Source organism: Rhineura floridana, chromosome 16 (assembly GCF_030035675.1).
Source record: "Rhineura floridana isolate rRhiFlo1 chromosome 16, rRhiFlo1.hap2, whole genome shotgun sequence".
Taxonomy (NCBI): Eukaryota; Metazoa; Chordata; class Lepidosauria; order Squamata; family Rhineuridae; genus Rhineura; species Rhineura floridana.
The window spans coordinates 7,731,915-7,748,509 of NC_084495.1; the positions used below are offsets into that span (position 1 = coordinate 7,731,915).

The 16,595-nt window shown below is 44.3% G+C and overlaps 1 protein-coding gene across 4 annotated transcripts in view; it reads right to left on the reverse strand.

The window, feature by feature from the left end:
• LOC133371178 (ubiquitin carboxyl-terminal hydrolase 12-like) overlaps positions 1 to 16,595 on the reverse strand; it is a 77,445-nt gene that overhangs the window by 27,537 nt on the left and 33,313 nt on the right. For all 4 annotated transcript variants that reach the window (XM_061598323.1, XM_061598324.1, XM_061598322.1 and 1 more), the window contains one exon: positions 3,518 to 3,731. In XM_061598323.1, the coding sequence (XP_061454307.1) occupies positions 3,518 to 3,731 (214 nt within the window). The remainder of the gene's footprint in view (positions 1 to 3,517; positions 3,732 to 16,595) is intronic.

A 16,595-nucleotide genomic window follows, 5' to 3' on the forward strand; every position in this document is an offset into this window, starting at 1 on the left:
AAATTGCATTGTGCCATTCAGATTAACAGGAAAGTAACAACTATTAAGCCCCATGTCCCAGCCACCAAGAAGTTCACCAAGATGGCTTGAAGTTACAGAAGTTCAATCTGCTTTTTCTTTCACGAGTTCTCTTGTAAGGCTCGCCCAAGTCATTGTGGTGACAGTGGAGGAAATTCCAAAATGCCACCTCTTTTCTTCTCTTCTACTCCCCAGTAGACTGTGCTTCGTGAGAAGTTCTCCTGGGCAAGCCCCATTGAAACTGACAAGGAGCTGCACCTTGGGGTTCATGTATGAGAACTGCCTGGTGGATTGCACCCCAGGGATCAGATCTCTATTTATTTATTACATTCTTTTCATGATAGAAACCCAAGGCGGCTGACAGACCAGACCTAACCTTGTGCTGGCCTCGTGTACCTTCAGACCACAGCCTGGGACCACTTTCCCACTGTTAATGCCACTAAATGCTGTCATGTGATATGGCTGCTGCACCCTGCCTCATTATACCTGAGGGAGTTGTAAGAGAAGGAAGACCAACATTGGGACACGAGGCTTAGGTAAGATAGAGCTGAGACACAAGAGCCTTTTCAGACTAAGGGGAATGGCTGGGCTGATTAATGTATGGATTTTGATATATTTACAGTATATATTGAGAGCCAGTGTGGTGTAGTGGTGAGAGTGTTGGACTACGTCCTGGGAGACCAGGGTTCGAATCCCCACACAGCCATGAAGCTGACTGGGTGACCTTGGGCCAGTCACTGCCTCTCAGCCTCAGAGGAAGGCAATGGTAAACCCCCTCTGAACACCACTTACCATGAAAACCCTATTCATGTCGCCAGAAATCTAGAGGCACTAAGGAGATTCTCAATACTAAGGATGTGAATCTACAGAAGAAACAAGTGTTTCGAGTGTCTTTTAAAGTTATTTTCAAGTTTTGTTTTGGCACTGAGCACAGCCCTCTGGAACGCCCTCCTCCGTGCAATTTGGGAAGTGGAAACAGTTGTTATTTTTAAGTGCTGTTTGAAAACGCACTTTATAATCCTGGGAAAGACTGCATAATAAAGTCTTGCCACACTGTTCTGTTTTTACTGATATGTGTATTATTCATTATTTCATTTACATATGGTTTTAATATCTTATGGAACCCCCTTAAAGGTCATGTGTATGAAGCAGTATAAATATATATATATATATTTATTTTATTTATTAATAATGTGTGCGTGGGATAAACATCTACTTCAGCTGTCCTGCCTCTTGAACCTTCTGCCTAACATTGACAGGGATGAGGCCCCAAATGGGAGATGTCTAATCTGATGGGGAAAGAAGGTTCTAATGAATGCAGAAGTCAGGTCAAACCTCGACTCTTGAAGGAGTTCTGCTAAGTTCCAGGTGATGTGCTTATCTCTTAACAGATTGGGTCAATACACAACAGAACCACCTCCATTCCTTCAGCCGGTGTAAGCAGCAAAATGTGACTCTTGAAAACATTTAAGGTGGAGGCCCTGCCAGCACAGAGGTGGATAGCCGGCCATCCACGGGCCAGAGGTGACCCTCAAAGCAACTGTACCTATCCCCTGGGAGCCTGACCCAACTTTAAGCAGAAAATGTTTGCTGATACAGAAGGAGGAGAATGTTTTCAAGTTATTTTCAATATTTTAAAGATTTCACATAATATTACATTTCTTTTGGAATGTATTGGAGGGACCTCACTTAGACCTAAGGACGTGCCATTCCACAATTGTGAAGTCTACTTAGAAGATTTGTAAGCCGCTTGAGCAAAGAGCTCTCCAAGCAGTGTACAAATAAAATTGTTAATAAAAACACAGCTAAAAATGCACAAACCAATTAAAAACAAATACACATAAAACTACTACCATTAAAAACAAAGACGAACAACATTTTTAAAAAAACAGATATAGGTAACCAAATTATATATCTGGGTAGGCTTGCTGAAACAAAGTTTTCAGGGGGCAAGGAGTTCCAGAGGACAGGCAGCACCAACTGAATAAATGAGCCAGATCATCTTGTGAGGGGATCGATTTATGCAGCAAAATATACTTCTGACCCCAGGAGAATAAAAAGGCCCTCCCTGAGAATATAGAAGCTGGTCTGTCTCTGTGCAAACACTTGAGAAGGCGCAAGCTCTGGATCAGGAGCCAAGTAATTTTGGTGTGCGGAGGAGTGCCAACAGGCCATTGTTGTGTCAGATTCTGACAATTTCCCCAAGCTAGAATGTGCAGTGCTAAGCAGTACTCAAGACCCGTTTGGGACACCAAATCAGAACAGAATGTCTTCAGGTGAAACATGAAAGAGGCCATCAATTATGGAAGACAATCAGAGGTAAAAAAAAGGCCACAGAACTCCAACAGCCAAGGCCCTCTTCTGATGTTATCTTTCACAAGATCTTTCTTTCTCAGTAATGCCAGAAGGGTGTGGGAGGCTCCTTGCACCCTTCCCATGCAAGCCTCCAGTTTCTAGGAAGAGAGAAGTTTACACAGGAAGAAGCCATGTCATCCACACCTCAGATCTCTATGGAATTTACTTCTGCAAGATGGGGTGGAGAGGTGGGTTGACAGCTATTGGCTAAAATACTAAACTGTACCTATGCATGCCAATCACTGGGGGGCAAGCAATGAGGAAGGGAGATGGCTGTCGCCCTCAGGCCCTGCTTGGGAGCTCCAAGTCCTGACTGTACCAAAACACACACAGACAATAAAACTTTAAACTGCATATACTACTGACACAAATACTATATTGTATCAAAGGAAAACTGTTCCAACCTTCAATAACCAGGTTTTATCTTTTGATCACAAAATTAGTAAAAGGAAACAGAGTTACAAGTTGTTATCTGGTGGTGGTTGGCTCTCAAGAGGTCACATTCAGTTGATTTTGTCTCTCAACAGGTCATATTCAGTAAATTTTGACATCTCCTCAAGTTTCCAGACTTTCATTAACCACTCTTTTAGTGAGGAATATGGATGTACATCTCTGGGATTATAAATTTGGGCTATTGTCAAAAACGTGCCATATCAGCACTTGCTTAATTTGCCATCTCAAATATCTAAGTAATGGGCTGGATCCAGGCTAAGGCAACTGCACTTAAATCTTGTTTGTTTCAATAGGAACAAAGTCATGACTAACTTGTCCCATTGATCTCAGTAGGATCTCAGGTGAATTATTTATTATTTAAGTTTACAGAACAAACTTATTTATGTTTCTATTAGGGGAGTGCACCAGTTCTGCATGTGTGTGGGGCAAATAAAGGAAATCAGGATAATTTAGGGGTCTTCCCCCGCAAGTTGAAACATGTTGTCAATAAACCACCAAGTCAGATCAGCCTCTACAAAAGCCCTGTGTCACTCTGATGTTTCTGTACTGTTCTAGACCTTATAGCTCTACATTTTCTTATATATCTCCATCTTTCTCTAAGAAGCAGTTCCCAAAAGGCACCAAAGTAACACCTGAAACCCCCCCCCCAAGGATCCAAAACAGCGCACAGAGATTTAAGAGGCTTAGTTACCATTCTCTTTTCTCAGCCGGGAAATAAATTTCTTGGGAGGGATGACCCCCACCTTCTTCTTTTGCGTGGCAATGCTGTTGAAGAGGTCTGACAGGCAAGTCAGGAGGCTTTCCTTTTTGCGGGGCTGGACCTTGTAGGCCAACACTTTTTCCCGAAACGGACGACAAAAGTAAAGCGCCTGCAGAACCGAGTTGCAATAGCAGGTATTGCCAAACTGATTAAGAGAAAGTGGGGGGGGGGAGGGAAGAGAGAGAGGGGGGGGAGAGAGAAAGGAAAAAAGGGAATTATTATCCAAGTTCTTAAAAAAAATTGTGCACGAACCGAAAGCTAAGTTTGTTGCAAGGAAAGGAGGGAATGAGCAGGACATTGCAGACTTTGACAATGTGGCACGTGTAGATTCACAAGTTGAGATGGAAGGCTGTCCTAAAAGTATTCGTGGCAACTGTACAGCCATGCCATCCTCAGGTGGGGAAATAGGGAGGGGGATTTGGGGAGGGGCAAAGGAGGGCCTTGCTGGCAGCAGCTCCATTCTCGCCAGCCACTGTACCCCTCTCCTGAACGCCCCTTAGAATGCTACATGATGGAGTAGCATTCATCCAAGGGACTATTTATTTATTATTTGATTTATATCCCTCCTTTCCTCCCAGTAGGAGCCCAGGGCAGCAAACAAAAGCACTAAAACACTTTTAAAACATCATAAAAATAGACTTTAAAAGACATTTAAAAAACAACTTAAAAACACTTTTAAAAAAGCTTTGAAGACATATTTAAAAAACATATTAAAAAGCAATTCCAATACAGACTGAGACAGGTCTCAACTTAAAAGGCTTGTTGAAAGAGGAAGGTCTTCAGTAGACACCAAAAAGATAACAGAGTTGGTGCCTGTCTAATATTTAAGGGGAGGGAATTCCACAGGGTAGGTACCACCACATTAAAAGTCCGTTTCCTATGTTGTGAGGAATGGACCTCCTGATAAGATGGTATCTGCAGGAGGCCCTCACCTGCAGAGCGCAGTGATTGACTGGGCATATAAGGGGTAAGACGGTCTTTCAGGTATCCTGGTCCCAAGCTGTATAGGGCTTTGAACACCAGAACTAGAACCTTGAACTTGGCCCGGTAGCAAATGGGCAGCCAGTGCAATTCTTTCAGCAGTGGGGTAACATGTTGGTGATACCCTGCCCCAGTGAGCAGTCTCGCTGCCGCATTTTGCACTAGCTGCAGCTTCATCCAGACCAACCTCAAGGGCAGCCCCACATAGAGCACATTACAGTAATCCAGCCTGGAGGGGATTCTTTTGGGGGGGAGGAGGTGAAATGGCAGCCACCAGCTCATTGGCATGAGGAGCACCTTCATAGTGAAACAAGCAAAAGCAAAAAAGGTAGCCTGTGTGTGTATGGTGTTTTAATCCCCTCCCCTAATTTCAAACCCAGAGTTGTCCTCCTCTGAGAACTCACACCTAGATTAGGTATCCCGTGATTTTAAAAATAGTTCCATAACACTGGAGGAATGGGTTGGTGGGTAATAAACATTTCCACGAGGGTTAGAAAGGGAACCAGACCAGGGGAAACCGATTGCACAAACTGTAGTAAGCCACAGGGTTTACACACAGAAGGTCCCAGGTTCAGTCTCTGGGGTCTCCAGTTCAGGAAGGAGGTAGAAGGGCCGAAAAAGGCCATTCTCTGCCTGAGACACAGAGAGTAGACAATAGCTGGCTAAATGGACTACTGGCCTGACTCTGTATAGATCAGTTTCACAGGCTTGCTCACAGAGAAGAATAAATGCCTCAGATAAATAAATATGCTGTGGAAACTAAGCCAGCTTTTTTTTATTTGCTGCAACATTTAAAAATGGCTAGCTCTGTTTAGCAAGCTTTTGATCAGCCTTGCCCAACCTGGTGTACACAAACATACCCCACTAGATGTTTTGGAGTACATCAGGCCCAGCTGTCTTGGCTGGGGCTGATGGGAGTAGTAGTCCAAAACATCTGGAGGGCACCGGGTTGGAGAAGGCTGATTGGAAACTATCGACACTTACGAAATCCAGAACTAGGAATTCTGACGTAGCTGACAAATGCTTAGGTGGAGGGCACCCCATCCGTTTCTTTTTTAAAGCTTTTGCAATGTGCTTTAGCAGAGACTCAAATCCTATGTTTGTTTCATAAACACATAAACAAGGCAAATTAACAGGGAGAAGGGAGCAGTGTTCTGCTGAATGTCACTCCTGAGGAAGCTACTGCATCGCTCTTGCTGTTGGTTAATACTGGTAAGCAGCAGGCTGGTGGGGAGGGCAGAGACTGTGGCTTCTGACACGCAGTGGTGCCAGTGGGAACCTTCCAAGCCCGAAGCCGATTATGATTGCTCCAAAGATTCAAGCCAGGAGAGATTCTCCCTCTGGGCCAGCTTAGAGTGGGGATAGGTGGGTGGGGAACAATTCAAAGTTGCTGGTGTTCAACAGAGAAAGAAAAATGCCTTTGGGGGCAAAACGAGACATCCACCTCATACTTCCTGTTTACAAGGCCATACTGGCAATGTGCCGGAGACAGCTAGTAGCAGCTGTTTTGCATCTGTCACATTTGAAGGCTGTCTTATTTCAGAGAATGAGGAGGATAGGACTGATGGGATACAGCATCTAGCAAGGATGTGTCCTGGGTTGCTCGACACTCAAGCCTCTGGAGAATTAAATCCCTTTCTACATCAGCAAAAGAGAACGTACTAGTGTTGTGGCTTTGTATAGCACACAGTCATATTAATCTGGACAATTTTGTTTTCACAGTCGTGCAACAGCAATGATCTATTGTTGTGCATTTGTGTATGTTCAGTTTGGTCTATGACCGTAAATAAAAAATCAATTAAAAAAATCAATCATGTTCCTGTGTTCTAGCTGTAGACTGACCTGCCTATATCAGTGGGATCCAGGTTGTGGTAGATACGAGCCATTTTAACCTTGAAGTAGAGTAGGGCCCCGCTTTACGGTGCTTCACTTTACGGCACTTTGCTAATGCGGCGGTCTCAATTAGACGCAATTAGACTAACGCCCCACTCATATGGCGCTTGTTGTGCTTTTACGGCGGTTTTCGGGCATCGTGCACCATTCTATTCAGTGAGTTCTGCTTTGTGGCAGGGGTCCGGAACGTAACCAGCCGTATGAGTATGACTGTACTGTATTTGGCAAACATGGGACGGCAAGAGCCTGGATGGTTCCTTTATGTCTTCTGCTGGGCCACGCTGAAGCCACTGAGAAAAACTCTGTTGGGTAACAGTGGTGGAGAAACAATATTTCTTTGCTGCCATCTCCGCTACAGAACAGAGTCTAAAATGAGCTCCTACCTGCGTTTGGTCATATCCTCAGCAAGAATTCCACCACTTGCACTCTAGCCATCTTGCAACCCAGACAGTTTTCTTCAGGCAGGTGTCTGGCCTCGTAAGCTGGCTTGTTATGGCCCCTGTCTATGGCTGCAATTTAATCAAAGGGTTGCCGTTTTTATTTGTGTTATTGAGGTGTTTGTACTTGCCCTTGTTATGTTTTTGACACAACATCTTTTACTTTGTATTATATTGTTAGCTGCCTTGGGCAACATTTGGTGGAAAGGCAGGATATAAATATAACCAGGCAACCATGGAGGCGGACAAACTCTGCCCAGCTGAAGAAGATGCTTAAGAATGTCATATCAACCACCTGAGACATCTCCGCATTCCACAGAGTGACCAACAGGAGCACCAATGTTGTCAGCAGGAAACTCCAATGACTCTGAGGAATCAATCAAATTCCATAAATCTTCAATCCAGGCACTGAACAGACCCCATATGTGCTTAGCTTGTTGCACTGTGTGTTTCCAGACCCTTTAACGTTTGTCCATCAGGGCAAATATAACATACTGTTTCCCACAACTCCCCAAAAGCCGCCTACTCTCCACTCTGCCATCTGTGCTGATGACAAACGCTCTATGAATCCTACTGCAGCTTCTCCACCAATCTGCTGTTTTACAATTAGGGCAGCCTAGCATAAGGGGCCCGCTGCAATATTTTTGCCGTTGCTGAATGAATAACTCTGACCGACGTTTTAGATCATACAGTCAAATAATGCGTGCATAATTTGTTTCATTTGCATAACTGCTTACAGTGAACTTGCTGATACCTGATTTTCTAGTTGCGGCATTTGAGTTTTCAGCCTCCAGCAATCAGCTTCTCTGCCTGTAGAGGAGGTCTGGTCAAGCCCAAAGGCTCTCCGAACAGCTAACAATAATTCAAAAGCATATCAAAACAATAAAAGCCACTCAACAAGAACAAAATAAAGGAACCAAAATGTTCTATAGTGCCACGTAGTCTAAAGAGCACAAAATCAAAAAAGTCTGAGCAAATAAATCAGCCTTCGCTTGGGGCTGAAAAGATATCAGCCTTGGTGCCAGACATGCCCACCTGATTCCAAGACTGGGGAACCACAACTAAGAAGGCCCCGTTATGGTTCAGATCCAAAGGTCAACACCAAAAGTGTTCACAGTATCTGGACAGGTTTGTGCAGGAGAAAGAGATCCTTACAGTACATGAATTTCAAGCCATTTAGTGGTTTAAAGGTTAAAAGTAGTAGCACATTGGATTGAGACTGGAAATGGGCCAGCAGCCAGAGCAGTTGTTTTAGGACTGGCAAGATGTGATCCATACAGCCACACTTCCATTTAGCTGCTCCATTCTCCATCAACGGAATTTTCCAAACAGTCTTCAAAGGCAGCCATAAAGTGCCAACTGGGTGTGTGTTTCCTTAGATGCACACTGTGACTTATTTGCTAAGCACTTTGAGGATAGACTCGGCTCAGCCATAGGGACTTGGATGCCTCTTGGTTTTCAGTGTTGCCAACGAATGTGTCCAGATCACTGCCTCATCATGTGCAGTTGGCGAGTTTCAGTCTTCGACATCTAAGGATGTGGAAAAAGGGTCTGGAGCAAGAGGGACCACCACGTATCTGGTTGACCTGTCCCCTTTTAGCTCACAACATTGAGCAGGGGTAGACTGATCAGTTGGGTTCGGGTAGTAATAAATAACCTCTTATAGGAAGGAGTTGTCCCAAACATCTTGCAGAGAAGCAGTTTTGAAACCACTTCCTGCCTTGCAGTTACAAATAAATCCTTTTGGGGCAAAGTGCTGAAACAAGTGGCTGCCGTGCAAATCTAGACATCAATCAGTGTCCAGATTTGGTCCCTGGCCTGGTTTTGGAAATGAAACTGCTGTAGTTGCCCTAAGAACACAGGAGTCCTGCTAAATCAGACCAGAGGCCTATCTAGTCCAGCACTGTAAGTGGCACTGTGAGAGTTAATTCTTTCCCTGATCTAGAATCTATCTCCTACCCCCAAAGCTGCTGTAAGCTTCACTAGGAGAAAATACACAGGAACCCTTTATCTTACCTCTGTTTGTTTCCTGTTATAGGGCCAATGGCTTCAGAGGGACAATTTAAATTAGGATAACGGCAGAGCACGTAATGCACTGATGAAAACGGGAGTCCTCTGCGCCTGCTTTGAAGTTGTTTGTTTTGTTTAAATCCTGGAGCTCCGTGATGAGGTCATCATGTCATATTTAGAAGCAGCCAAACAGGCTTGAAAGGACCAATAAAAAAAATCTCAGCTTGCTCCAGAGCACTTGAGATATTTGTTAGAAAGCTTTAGCCTAAGCACTAAAACCTGTCTGTAAGGGAGCAAGTCGTCACACTGATGGGCATTCTTAGCCATTCTATATGCATATATGGTGCTATATAGATGGGGACGCTGCCTTTAAAATTTGGAACCCTTCCAAGAAATCATGCTGCATTTCAAATTATTATAGCGGACAACTGGGAGCAACTGCTATGATAAAATTGCTGGAACTGAGGACACTCCTTCTGACTGAAAAAGGGGGGGGCGAGAAAGGAGTCAGTAGTGACTACAGGAAGCAAACATCATAACACATGGTTCTCGTGAACATTGGGGATGGTAAGAGGTGTTTTTGGAATCCTCCTTACTATCCTACTACGACTATTACAGTCCAAGCCTGCCTTCCATTTCCCCTACTGTCAAGCTCTGGAATGGTCATTCAGCCTACCCTCAAGGGAAGACAATTCAGCATGAAAAGTTGTTTAGCACTTTGGCATGTAAAGGTTGCCTTTTAGAGACAAAACACACCAGCAGTTTCATCTGTTGTCAGTGTGACAACTGGGCAAAAGTTTTAAAATCTGTGCTATGTCTGGGGGAACAATCACGTTATTCTTCCATAGCTGTGGAATGCCCTTCCCTCTGTCATACATGAAGCACCATTCATCAGTTGCTTGAGACATCTTCTAAAGATATATTTTTGCCCCTGCTTTCCCTTACCTGTGGACTGGATCCTGTTGTTAATGAATTCTTTGTTTTATAATACTGTTTTACTGGTTTTTATGTTGTGTCTCTATTGTTTTTATGTTTTATTTTTGGATACAGCTTAGAGATTATTAAATATTAAGCAGTTTTAAAATGCTTTAAAATGACATACCTGGAGATAGCCATAGGCTCAGTGGACAGATGGCCCGTATGGTACTAACTGGTCCAACTAAGCAACTCTCCACCAGCCTGGTGCCTTCCAATGTTTTGGGCTACAATTCCCATCAGCCCCAATCAGCATATCCATGATGGGAGTTGTAATCTAAAACATGTGGAGGGCACCAGGTTGGTGAAGGCTGATCTAATTAACTATAAGGGTCATCTTAGAGGAAATGCAAAGAGTCCTCTATACCACAACTGGGGACACCAGCACAGAAGCTGTTAGGTCCTTTCAATTTTCAGTCACATGATGAAGCTTCCCCCCAGCAAAACATAAAATGGGGGTGCTAATTTAACAGAAAAATCATAGAATGGCAGAGTTGGAAGGGGCCTACAAAGCAATCGAGTCCAACCCCCTGCTCAATGCAGGAATCCAAATCAAAGCATTCCCGACAGATGGCTGTCCAGCTGCCTCTTGAATGCCTCCAGTGTCGGAGAGCCCACTACCTCTCTAGGTAATTGGTGTCGTTCGTGTGAATAAGCGCGTGCCCAGTTCCGGTGTTAGCCGGTAAGAATAACCAGAGAACAGAGACAAGTGCAGAAAGTTTTAAGAGTCTTTTACTTGTAGATAAAACACAAGCCTCAGACAGATACAAAACACCAGCTCCGCTTTCCTCCATAGACTTTTCCCCCACACTCGGCTGGCAGAGCTGTCCAGCCTTTATCTCCCTTGGTTGCCTTGGCAGCACCAGGTGCTGGCCTTGACAGCCTCGCCAAGGCTCTGCAAGGCTCTGCAAGCAGCTTAACCCCTGCTCTGCTCTTCGTTGCTTTAGTCTTGATGGAAACACAAGGCAGTCATGCCTATGGGTCAACAGCCCCCACCTTTCCATTAAGACTACACATGATTTAGCAATACATTTCAACTATAAGAGTTACATTTCAGTTTCCAGTTACATTTCACAGATTACATTTCCACAGTACATTGTATCATACATTACATTTCAGTTACATGTTCATTTCACAGACTTTACGCTTTAGGTTTCACACACTCTAAGTATAATGTGTCCTCATCCAGTACTTTGTGTGTGTATGGCTCACTGCTCTTTACTGTGGCAATCCTAAATCTGTCTGGCGGCACACCTAAATTTGCCCTTTCTGAACGCCTCAAAGGTTGCGCTTCTTCTGCTTTCACTGCCTGTGCTCCTCCTGGCAATGTGGGTGCATTGGATGAACCATTCAAAGTAACAACATTGTTCCACTCTGAGTCTGATACCTTTATGCTTCGACTCAAAACCACCTGTTTTTCACTGGGAACCCACACCCTGTAAAATGCATTTTGAAATCCGAGCACATTTCCCTGTAGTGCATTTGGAGCCAACTTCCCATGCCTTTTGCTTTTAGGAACATGAACCCAGCACTTAGCTCCAAATCTCTTTATGTGAGCCAGCCTTGGCTTTTTGCCTGTTAGCTTCTCATATGCCGACATTCCAATGGCTCTGTGCAGCACCCTATTCTGAATATATGCTGCATACATCATGCATTCTCCCCAAAATGCATTAGACATTTCTGAGTCTATTAGCATAGCTTTTGTGGCTTCCAGCAACGTCCGGTTTTTGCGTTCCGCTGTCCCGTTCTGGAATGGGGAAAACGGGGCTGTAAATTGCTGTTCTATGCCCTTCTCTTCTAAGTAATCTCTCAGTGCTTTACTCGTGAACTCTCCCCCCTGATCGCTTCTTATGTGCCTAATTGTCACACCATGTTGCGTCTCTATTTTCTTGATGAACAGCTTAAGTTTCCCTTCTGCTTCACTTTTCCTTTTAAGCAGATACACACTCTGTTTCCCTTTACAATGTTACACCTCCCCTTCTCAAATATCACGGTGTAATTCATTTCATTTAGCTTTTTCGCTGACAATATGTTACAATCAAGATCTGGTACAAACAACACGTCAGTAATAATTGTCTTAAGCTTACATAAACGGACTGTCCCTTTCGCTTTCACCTCACGTCTGGATCCATCTGCTAAGATCACCGTCTCCTTCACTGGCCTCGATGTATGAAACATTTGTAAATCTTTTACAAGACAATGAGACGCCCCCGAATCACAAATCCAGTGGGTTGGCTCTGATTTATGGGCTTCTGTGCTAATTAACTGCACACTTGATTGCTTCCAGCGTTTTCCTCCACGCTTCACTCCACAGTCTCTGAGTAGATGATCCGTCGAATTGCAACAATAACACGCTTTTAGTCCATTGACTCTGCCTTTGAACAACTTCTGTTTACTTTCACTTCGCTCAGCCACGTCCTTCTCTTTGCATTCCTGCCGTCTCTGGTACTCCTGAAGCAGTTTTCCGCCAATATAATTCTCTGTTAACACTGTGTCGTCCATCGCCTCGATCGAAGTGACAAGAGGGTCCCACGTTTCATCCAAAGATGATAAGATATACTTTTTGCAGTTGGCTGTGAATTATTTCTCTCTCTTCCAATTCCGCAAACAGTCTCTGGAATTCCATAAGATGCTCAGACATAGTTTTCCCTTCACCTAGTCTCATCTTATATAATTGACGTGCCAGATATATTTTACTGCTCGCTGTCTGGCTTACATGAATTCTGTTCAAAGTCTCCCATACCTCTTTTGCTGTGTTCTGGTCCTTTGCATACAGCAACTGTGAATCAGATAACGCAAGAATAATATACGCTCTCGCCTTCTCGTCTCTCTGCGTCCACGCCAGTTGTGGAACCGATGGGGTGCTCTCTCTATAACCTCCCAGAGGTCCTCTTTGATCAGAAAAGCCTGCATACGAAGTCTCCAGCTGGAATAATTCTTGTCTGTTAGCCGCTCAAGAGGCATGCCTGCTGTCAACAACGCCATGTTCAGCACCTCTTCCTCACTCAGCCACTCTCCTCAGCTTCTCTCAGCTCGCTTGCATCTTTCAGCCCCTAAGCCTGGGCTCCAGTCTTCACCACTGCACTGGTTCTACTGGTTTTAACTGGTTTACACTGGGCAATCTGGGCCCATAACCCCTGTCGTTCGTGTGAATAAGTGCGTGCCCAGTTCCGGTGTTAGCCGGTAAGAATAACCAGAGAACAGAGACAAGTGCAGAAAGTTTTAAGAGTCTTTTACTTGTAGATAAAACACAAGCCTCAGACAGATACAAAACACCAGCTCCGCTTTCCTCCATAGACTTTCCCCCCCCACTCGGCTGGCAGAGCTGTCCAGCCTTTATCTCCCTTGGTTGCCTTGGCAGCACCAGGTGCTGGCCTTGACAGCCTCGCCAAGGCTCTGCAAGGCTCTGCAAGCAGCTTAACCCCTGCTCTGCTCTTCGTTGCTTTAGTCTTGATGGAAACACAAGGCAGTCATGCCTATGGGTCAACAATTGGTTCCATTGTCATATGGCTCTAACAGTTAGGATGTTTTTCCTGATGTCCAGTTGAAATCTGGCTTTCTGCAACTTGAGCCCATTATTCCGTATCCTGCACTCTGGGACGATCGAGAAGAGATCCTGGCGCTCCTCTATGTGACAACCTTTCATGTACTTGAAGAGTGCTATCATATCTCCCCTCAGTCTTCTCTTCTCCAGGCTAAACATGCCCAGTTCTTTCAGTCTCTCCTCATAGGGCTTTGTTTCCAGTCCCCCGATCATCTTTGTTGCCCTCCTCTGAACCCGTACCAGTTTGTCTGCATCCTTCTTGAAGTGCAGAGACCAGAACTGGACGCAGTATTCAAGATGAGGCCTAACCAGTGCTGAATAGAGGGGTACTAATACTTCATGTTATTTGGAAACTATACTTCTGTTAATGCAGCCTAATATAGCATTTGCCTTTTTTGCAGCCACATCACACTGTTGGCTCATATTCAGCTTGTGATCAATGACAATTCCAAGAGCCTTCTCAAATGTCATACTGCTGAGCCAAATATCCCCCATCTTGTAACTGTGCATTTGGTTTCTTTTTCCTAAGTGTAGAACTTGGCATTTATCCCTGTTGAATTGCATTCTGTTGTTTTCAGCCCAATGCTCCAGCCTGTCAAGGTCCCTTTGAATTTTGTTTCTGTCTTCCATGGTATTAGCTATGCCCCCCAATTTTGTATCATCTGCAAATTTGATAAGCATGCTCTGTACCTCCTCATCCAAGTAGTTAATAAAAATGTCAAAGACCACTAGGCCCAGGACCGAGCCCTGTGGTACCCCACTTGTTACTTCCGCCCAGTTTGAGAAGGAACCATTGATAAGCACTCTTTGAGTATGATTCTGGAGCCAACTGTGGATCCATCTAATAGTTGTTCCATCCAGCCCACATTTAGCTAGCTTGCTAATCAGAATATCATGGGACACTTTGTCAAAAGCTTTGCTGAAGTCGAGATACATTATGTCCACAGCACTCCCACAGTCTACAAGGGAGGTTACCCGATCAAAAAATGAGATGAGATTAGTTTGGCAGGATTCGTTCTTCATAAATCCATGTTGGCTCCTAGTAATCACTGCATTGTTTTCAAGGTACTTACAGATTGACTGCTTTATCATCTGTTCCAGAATTTTCCAGCGATTGATGTTAGGCTGACTGGTCTGTAGTTCCCCGGTTCCTCCTTCTTGCCCTTTTTAAAGATAGGGACAACATTAGCTCTCCTCCAGTCATCCGGCACTTTGCCGGTCCTCCATGATTTCGCAAAGATAATAGACAGCAGTTCTGAGAGTTCTTCAGCCAGTTCCTTCAATACCCTAGGATGCAGTTTATCGGGCCCTGCTGATTTGAACTCATGTGATTAGGTATTCCTTGACCATTTGTCTATCAATCTCAAGCTCCAATCCTGCCCCTTCTACTTCATGTTTCCCAGGAGGGTCATAGACCCTTTTTTGGGAGAAGACTGAGCCAAAGTAGGAATTGAGCACTTCTGCCTTTTCTTTGTCATCTGTTATCATTTTGCCATCCTCACTGAGTAGCTGTGCCACCATTTCTTTTCTCTGTCTTTTACTATGGACATACCTGAAGAAAGCTTTTTTGTTGCTTTTAGCATCCCTCACTAGTCTCAGCTCATTCTCAGCTTTAGCTTTCCTGACACTATCCCTGCAATTCCGTGATACCTGCCTGTACTCTTCCTTTGTGGCCTGGCCTTCTTTTCACTTCCTGTATGGGTCCTTTTTTGTTTTCAGGTCATCTCTAAGCTTTTTGTGAAGCCACATTGGCTTCTTCTGCTGTTTCCCCCCTTTTTTCCTTGTTGGAATTGCTTGCCATTGCACTTTTAGAATTTCCTTTTTTAGAAACTTCCACCCATCTTCGACTCCTTTTCTCATTAGGGTCGCTTGCCATGGAACCGTACTTACAATTGTTCTGAGTTTATTAAAATCAGCTTTCCTGAAGTCCAGGGTGCACATATGGCTACTCTCAGCTTTCGCTTCTGTTAAAATCAAGAATTCAAGTTTGGTGTGGTCACTTTTCCCCAGTGTTCCCATAACTGCCGCTTCATCCACCAAATCATCTCTATTGGTTAGAATCAAGTCCAGGATAGCTGATTCCCTGGTTGCTTCCTCCACTTTCTGTAGGAGAAAGTTATCTCCAACACAAGTAAGAAATCTCTTGGAGGGGCCGTGTTTGGCAGAATTTGTCTCCCAATAGATATCGGGATAATTGAAATCCCCCATTACTACTACATCATGCCTCCTCAAAACATTGGCAATTTGCTTTTCAAAAGTTACATTCTCACCTTCTCCTTGATTGGGTGGTCAGTAGTAGACTCCAAGCACCACATTCCTTTTGTTACTTGCCCCTTTAATTTTAATCTAGATACTCTCGGTGGAGCTACCAAGCTCATCTTCCTGTATTTCTGTGCAGGGATATATATTTTTAACATATAGTGCAACTCCACCTCCCTTTTTATTCCTTCTGTTCTTCTTGAACAAGTTGTATCCTTCAGTTGCTGTATTCCAGTCATGGGAGTCATCCCACCAAGTTTCAGTTATACCTATCAAGTCGTAATTGTCCTGCTGTATTAAGAGTTCAAGTTCATCCTGCTTGTTTCCCATGCTCTGCGCATTAGTATACAGACAATGAAGACCATGTGATTTATGGCTTGGCTTCCTTACTACATTTTTCTGAGGGGTATTACTGGGCCCTATTAGAGCCAATCTCTTTGGTCCCGCTACTGTGCATAAGCCTTCATCAGTCGTTACCACCAAGTTTACATCTCCCTCCCCTTTAGGATTCAGTTTAAAGCCCTCCTGATGAACTTCATGCTGTGGCCAAACACATTCTTCCCAGTCCTTGTGAGATGCAACCCATCACTTGCCAGCAGTCCATCTTCCAGGAAGCATAGCCCATGGTCCCAGAATCCAAATCTCTCACATCTGCACCACCTTCGTAGCCATTCATTCACATGGAGTATTTTTCTTTCCCTTTCTACTCCTCTTCTAAGTACTGGAAGGATGGATGAAAAAACTATCTGGGCCCCAAAGTCCTTGAGTTTCCTTCCCAGAGCTTCAAAGTCTGATGTGCTTTCTTCATAGCTCCGTTTGGCAGCGTCATTTGTTCCCCACATGGATGAGGAGAAAGGGATACCTGTTGGTGGGCTTGATGAGTGATGGCAACCTTTCCATCACATCTCTA